Here is an 8042-nt window from a genome sequence, read left to right as displayed (position 1 = left end):
ACTGTATATTCAATATATAAATACGTAATTTTTATCGCATGCGATAAGCTTAACGAGTTTTCGTGTAGGATAAAGGTTACTATTATCATTATTGGGTTTCCTAATCATAGTCACTAGCCCACATTACATTGGAATTGTTAAAAAAAAAACTAAAATAACTTTGTATCGTCATACAATTTGAAAAAATATTTTTACGTGTTTAACCAATGTATTAATATTATTATTATTATTATTACTAATTATTATTATTATGGGCCGGTTCACACTATCCGTTTTCTCCGGTCCGTTGGTAACCGGTGTAAAACTGATGCATTTTTACCGGATTGTGGATTGGCAGCCAAACCATCCGTTTTTGTAATCTGTTGTTGCAAAATTATTACATATATAAGCATTCTTTAGAAATCAGCGTATACCTACTTGCACGATGCACCCCCCTGATAAAATTCCTGGCGGCGCCTATGTCAGTTTGTGTTTAATAACATCACAAAATGGATGTGTTGACACTGTATAATATCTTAGAACACGAAGCCGATGAAAAACTGTTGCTACTTTCAAGTTACTTCAGGGATAATGATGATGAAATTTTTAGTGAGCGAAGCAGAGAGGGATGTTTTTAAATTTTAGTTCAAAGACGCCTTATAGATAATGAAACTAAGTTTAGGGTATCATTTGAATTATTTAATTATGTTTTAAATCAAATTAAAGAAATATTAGAAGACATCCAAGAGATCCGAGTAATCGTGTTAAGAAGCTAATAACATCAGAAGTAAAACTAAGTCCCACTCTAAGGTAGGTAAGTAAAATTATGATATTACGTATATTCATTATTTAGTAATTTAGATTTAAAAAAAGGTAAGTATCAAGTTGTTACCTATCTAATAAATTAGTAAATAATTTAATAATTATGATTGAAAAAAAGTAATTGCTGGAAACATATAGATATGAACGCTAAAATATATTCAATCCTTTCGAACCCCTAGATGCCATGTGGTATCATATTTTTATCATTCTCCATTTTATAAAAAAAAAGTTATTATCAGATTTAATTGAAATATGTATGGTTATTCTTATCCAGTTTTAGTGCTAAAATTATAATTTGTCGAGTTATCATTGATTACGTTTACTTATCTCTACGACTATCCTAATTTGAGTTTAATTGTGTTAAGCTTAGTAAATTATTTATAAAACAAAATATATTATTCCAAGAGTTAAAGGTACACAGATTGCTTTTTTTTAAGAAATATTGAAAAAATAGGAATGAGGGTATATTGTGCTTTGACGTAATCAATAATCATCGAACGTACTCTATTATCATAATATGTTGCTTTATGCTTAATATATTTTTCATTACAACCGATTTGGACCCCAATCTAGGAAAAAAAAGCACAGAAAAAAGTCCCGAAATGAAATACTCGAAAAATCGGTCAAATGGGTACCGCTCTGCTGTACATTAGGTGGCGTGTGGATCACTATTATATATTATAGTAATGTTAAATTTGAATCCAATGATAGGAATCATTGTATTTGAAAAACGATTTTAAACGGAGATGATTTGTCAGCCTAGGATATAATTTCCAGTGGTTGGTGAAAAAAGTGGTTTGTGTTATAAAGGCCTAAATAGACCAATATTTAAGTTCTTTTATAATTATTATAAGCTAAACTTATGGAAAAACTTATATTAAATTTTTAACTCTTAGCTACTTATATAGAATTTTTTATGAATTACACCTACAAAACAATTTAAAAATATTCATGATTTTGACGAATTTTATCTAAAATTGTATAGAGTCCGTTTTTTGATATTTTTTATTTTTTATTATAAAAAAAAAAATTAAAAGAATAAAAAGTAAGAAAAAACATAAATTTATTATGAATAATTGGACGATTGAAGAAAGATATCAAAAATTGACCTCTATACGAATCTAGATAAAATTCACCTCAACAATTTTCATAATAGGTATTTTTCACGTAAAATTATTGCAAACTATAAACGCTTATAAAAAAAAATTGTGACTAACAATTTTTATTTTTTTTAACTGTAATTAGAATAACTTATAAGGAACCTTTTATTACATTTTCAAGTTTTTTTGGTCATCCAAAATTTTTTTACCGACACAAAAAAATTCGCATAAAAATCGAAAATTTCAGTGGTCTATAAATAACTCAAAAAAAGTCAAAATATTTTGAAAATTTGACTGTATATAGATGACACTAATATTAACATTTGGTGAAAATTTCAAGTATTTACAGTGATTAGTTTTTGAATTACAACCATATAAAAAAATCGATTTGGTCTAAAACTGGTTTTGCGTAAAAATACCCGTTTTTCCACACTTTTTTTTTATTATCGATTTTTCTAAAAAATGTTGGTAAATGTTTACTTTTGACCTCTATATACACCAAGGATATTCACTTTGCCATCCGAAACCACTCCCAAAGTTTGAAATTGAAGCATTATTTCGACCAGTTATGCTGTACACAGACACAAAAACAAAAAAAAAAACAACACATCATTGTAAAATCAATACATTCATCACTTCGTTCAGAATCTAATACATATGATTGTATCTAAATCTGAAATATGATAAAATATTTTGTTACATACACAATAAGCAAATAATATGATCGTAGACAAAAAAAAATAACCATGTAAATTTAAAATTATAACGTATTAATTGGTACTTATATCTACGTACGTTGCGCCAGCACCACCTTCATTTTTTATATTTTCAATATTTAGCACTTAATTAGCATGAATTTGCATCACCAGTTTCGAAATTTGCATGATATCAGTGTCGCCGAAATTGCAAAAATCAATGGGTGGTACTAAAAACGTTACGCCAGCACCACCCAACAACAAAAATTGATTTTTTTATATTTTTGCATCACCATCATTTAGCACACTATTAGCATGAATTCGCACGACTATCGTCGAAATTCGCATGATCGTCATTTCCGTGCATTTTTTTTTCAGAAGAATTTGCACGTTTCGCCAGCCCCGCCCCAAATCGAAATTTTGCAAATTCCTAAAAACCAACTATGCCATCATTTAGCACGCTATTAGCATGAATTTGCACGACTATCACCAAAATATACACAGGTGCCTAACGTTGAACATAATATACCTTACTTAAGTTTCTTTCAGTCCAGTAGGTCTTTTTTATGAAAAATTGATGAGGTTTACAGGGGCCTTAACACTACAATATAGATACAGCATTTTATACTTCTTGTTAATGTGTATTTAACTTATCAGTTTATGACTGCCACAACTTTAAAAAGAATATGTTTATATAATGTATAACAGAGTACAATATAATATCTTTAATCTTATTATCACTTTATTTATTGCATAAAAAAAATAACTAAGCATAACTTAACTTTTAACAATACCTTCAAAATGTCCTTAAAAATGTTTAAATACTAAATTAGACAAATTAAATTTAAATAGTATATATAAGAGTTTCAAATGAAACTATTTTACTCTCCTTGATTGGAATGGGTTTTTTTTTCAAATCATCGAATAGTTCCCAATTTTTAGTACCTCTTTTAGCTATGCATTATAATGTCCAACCGTGTTTCTAAGCTTTGATTTTCCTGGGTGAAAACTTATAACTCCCCTTAATTCATAGGTCACTAAATTATGAATCAAAATTTTTGGAATATCACTGTGCGGGCCGGGTATGAACAATATAGGCCGTGACGCCCGGTCACCCAAAATACTTCGCGCTGCACTCACACACCGACCGACCTGTGTAAATATGTATGTGTAGTATAGCGACTCAAAGGAAGTGAACGGGGTCGCCGAGCAAGACCAAAGAGTGCTAGTGTGCGATGGTGTGTGTATGTGTGTAATATTGTGTGTATGTACTTAAATGCTAAACGGAAATAGGTAACTCTAGTACAAATGGTAAGGCAATTTGGTAATAATAGGTAATATAATATAATAAAATAGTAGATTACGGCCCTTTGGCCCAGCAGGTAAAAATATAATAATAATAGTTGCCGGTTCGGCACAACCAAAATAACGATAATAATAAATAAATAAAAACTCACAACAGGGGTAGGACACTCTGATAATATTGTCAATTCAAGGCAACCATGTTTTCGGAGAAAACTGTTATCACATTTGTTTGTTTACAATTCAGTGATAATATTCAAAAAGAAATTTTCAAGTTTCTAACGGGTAACCGAATAAAAAAAAGCTACCCAAAAAATTGAATAAAATTATATAATTTAAAAAAACGTGGTCAAGTGGGTAAAACTCTGCTGTACAGTTGGTCACTATTAATTATGTGTTGAAATTGAATCCATTGATATCATTTAATACGTAAAACGATTCTGAACGGAGATGATTTGTCAGCCTAAGATAGTAGGATATATTTTCCAGTGGGTGGTGAATAAGGTAATTTATATTTTAATGACCTGATGAAACAAAATTTTAGTTCTTTTATAGTTGTAAGCCAAACTTATGGAAAATCTTGTATTATATTTTCAAGTATTTTGACACCTAAAAAAAAAAGCGGATAAGTGGGTACCGCTCTGCTGTACATTAGGTGCCGTGTGGATCACTATTATATATTTTAATAGAAGTGTTAAGTTTGAATCCAATGATAGTTTTCATTGTATACGAAAGACGATTCTGAACGAAGATGATTTGTCAGTCTAGGATATAATTTCCAGTAGTTGGTGAAAAAGGTGGTTTTTGTTAATGGCCTAAATACATTAAATTTAAGTTCTTTTATAATTATTGTAAGCTAAACTTAGGAAAAATCTTGTATTAAATTTTCAACTCTTAGCTACTTATGCAACATTTTTTTTTTTATGAATTATACCTACAAAATAATTTGCAAATATTCATGATTTTGACGAATTTTTGTCAATATTTGAACTTCAAATGCTAATAAAAAAAAAATTATGCCTTTGTATTCTTATAATTTTTTATCACTATAAAAATAATATATGAGGAACTTTGTATGAAAATTTTCAAGTATTTTGATTGGGCCAAAAAAATGTTTATTGATACTTCAGAAAAATTGAAAATTTCAGTTGTCTAAAAAAACAGCTCAAAAAACTCAAAATATTTTGAAAATTAAATCATGTAAAGAAAATGCCAATCTAAATAGCTGGTAAAATTGTCAAGTATCTACGACTTATACGTTTTGAATAATAACAAATATTGAAAATCGTTTGAGAATAAATTGTTGTCGTTACGCGATTTCGTAAAACTTTAGAATTTAAACGCTCATAAGATTTTTCCTATAATGAGGCTTCAAGTTTCCTTTTCAGCTATTTGAAGGAAAACTTATGGAAAACTTAATGTTGCATTTTTTAACCTTAGATATAAATACAAAAATTTTTAAATAATAATACATTCACAGAACGTACCAAAATTGTTTTAGCACAAAATTAAATTCGTGCCTTTTTTAATACATAGAATTTTCATCCCATGGATTTTTTACCCCATAGGTACCTTTTTTATCTCCTATCTTTTTTAGTCCATGATTTTTTTGGCGGTGGATTTTTTACCCTAGATTCTTTCTGATCCTGATGCTCTCACATGTTATACGTTCATCTGTGATCTCACGTTTTTACGAATACAGTTGTCAGTTATACAATTATCAGTTTTTTAGTTTTTTGTTTTAATATAAGTGGTAATCATGGTTCTCGTGTGTATTGTTAAATCGTGTGTTAATAGTAAAAGTAAAACCAAAGAAAAGGGCAACAAAATGCACAGATTCCCCAAGGATATAGATCTGTAAGTAAATTTGCTTTATTGTCACCTGCTGATCAATCATAATTAAATGGTTGTTATATTTATTTTTTTAGTTGTAAAGAATGGTTAGCAAAATGTAAACGATTAGATTTTCTTGAGAAAAATGTTGGTAACTATCGCGTCTGTAGTAAACATTTTACTTCCAAAATGTATGCTAATCCTGAGGAGACTATTTTATTGCCAACAGCTATTCCTACCAAATTTGGTTAGTAAACAAATAATTATTGTCTGAATTGTTAATTTTTCAATTATTTATGCTTTGATATTATTTATTTAGAATCAACCGATGTTAATTTTGAGCCAGCTACAGTTAATGTAGACAATGATCTGGATCAAAGTACTAAATTAATTGACAGTAGTCAAAATTGTTCTATTCTTGAAGAACCTGTTTGTTCAAGCACACGAAGTAAATCAAACTCTTCAACAACAGAAACTTGTAAGTTTTCATTAATAAATAACTATTAGGTATTACATTTTGACAAAGTGCCTCACTACCTCCACTGGGAGGTTTCTTCACTCTGTGTTACCTGTGTGTATTAAACAATTATCAATTAAGCTTATTGTTTAAAATTTGTAACAGATTGCTTGATAAAAAAAGATTATGTTAAAAAAAAAAGAAAAGATATTACATTTTATTACAATATTGTGTAAATTTATTATTTTTTGTTATTTACAGATGTAACATCATCTAACAGAACAACTTCAGAAAGTAGTCAAACTTCAACTTCAGTTTGTACTCGAAAATTGATCTTTCAAATGACGGTGATATGATTCTGGACCATTGGTAGTCCTTGGCTCGTTTGAAGGTGGCTCAGCCCAGAGATGTGGTGGATATCTGCTTTCATTTTCAATAAAATTTGCTAAAATATAATCTGAAAATGCTCAGGAGCAATAGAAAATAGTTCATAAAATGCATCAGAAATTTCAGTAGAAGGTAAAAAAGCTAATCCAAAGAAATACTTTAACCAATGTGAAATTTCTGATTCATTTTGGTCGTATTTAATTTTAAGTCCCAATTTTGCAATTTGTCTATACCAGGCTTGCCCGAAATGAAACCAGCAACATTTAATGTGTGCATTTGGAAATACACGTAAAACGCCATTATGAGCTGATAGTTCAAAATCCAAAAGTATATTTTGAGGTTTTAATTCTTTCTGGCATAATGTTTTTATTAAATGCCACATTTTTTCATAAATATCAGTTGTTTTGGATGGTAACAAACAATATACTACTTGCACGTAAATTGATTTATGTAGAACATGAATTGTATAGAGTTGTTCAAACTCTAACGTAAAATGTACCATCGCCTAAAATAGTATGACTATTATTGACTAAATATTCTAAATTATTGTTTGTCGTGAATATTACGATTTTCGACTCTTCATCTACATGGCAAAATGTTTCATTACGATGTGTTGTTATATTATTGATTTTTAATTGTTGGATGAGTTCGAATAATGAAGTAGGTGCTGCAGGAGTTATTTTCCTACGTTCTCTATACATGGATTTTCTTATACTAGACATATCATCGTGTAATAGTTCTGAAGTTTCAGTCGCCATCAATTCACGACGAATAATTTTATTTGGTCGCTCTGAAATACATTCAGTCGCCTTTCGTTTGCAATTATTACGAACAATTTGTCGCTGAATATCCCGATTATCAATAATATTATGATTATGCGATATATTTTCATTTTCCGTCAAAATGTTAGATATTTTAGAATTTGTATGAATAGTTGAAGTACATTGTCTTACCGTACATCGCCAAGATATATCTCCGTTTGCCATTACTCGCTGACGTCTGTACTTAAAATTATTATGCACAATACACAATACACCTTTATTTGTGTTAGTTAATGTAAATGACATTTTAATTTTTAGTAATTAATTTTTGTAGGCTTGTAATTTTAATTTTAGCGAAAATTGGACATATATTGGGCATAGACACCAACTGATATAAGTGAATATCTGGTATATACGTTTTAAAACACTCGAATTTCAATTAAAAATAAAACGGCTCAATAAGTCATATAGAACATAATATCTATAATATAGTTACCTATATAGTTGCAAAGCTATATAGTTATCAAAAATGCTATTTAATGTGTAAGTTATACTGTATACACTATTATATTATATTGTAGATTATAGTTATCTTAAATGATTATCAAGTGTCATCGTAATGTGTTACGATAAGATACAGACAAATGTAATAATCCAGTACGTGTCTAACAGCCGACCGTGTAGCACGTGTTTTATTTTTCGCGAG

The 8042-nt window shown here is 29.1% G+C and overlaps 1 protein-coding gene across 1 annotated transcript; it reads right to left on the bottom strand.

The window, feature by feature from the left end:
• Nucleotides 1-6633: 6633 nt before the first annotated feature.
• Nucleotides 6634-7642, bottom strand: LOC126550668 (uncharacterized). Its single transcript, XM_050202635.1, has 2 exons — nt 7075-7642; nt 6634-7001 (listed from the first exon to the last, which is right to left on the bottom strand). The coding sequence occupies exons 1-2, from the start codon at nt 7640-7642 to the stop codon at nt 6634-6636; spliced, it is 936 nt and encodes a 311-aa protein (XP_050058592.1).
• Between the last annotated feature and the right edge of the window lie 400 nt (nt 7643-8042).

Source organism: Aphis gossypii, chromosome 3 (assembly GCF_020184175.1).
Source record: "Aphis gossypii isolate Hap1 chromosome 3, ASM2018417v2, whole genome shotgun sequence".
Lineage (NCBI taxonomy): Eukaryota > Metazoa > Arthropoda > Insecta > Hemiptera > Aphididae > Aphis > Aphis gossypii.
Note: the sequence above shows the minus strand (reverse complement) of the source record. Positions and strands in the feature narration are given on the sequence as shown.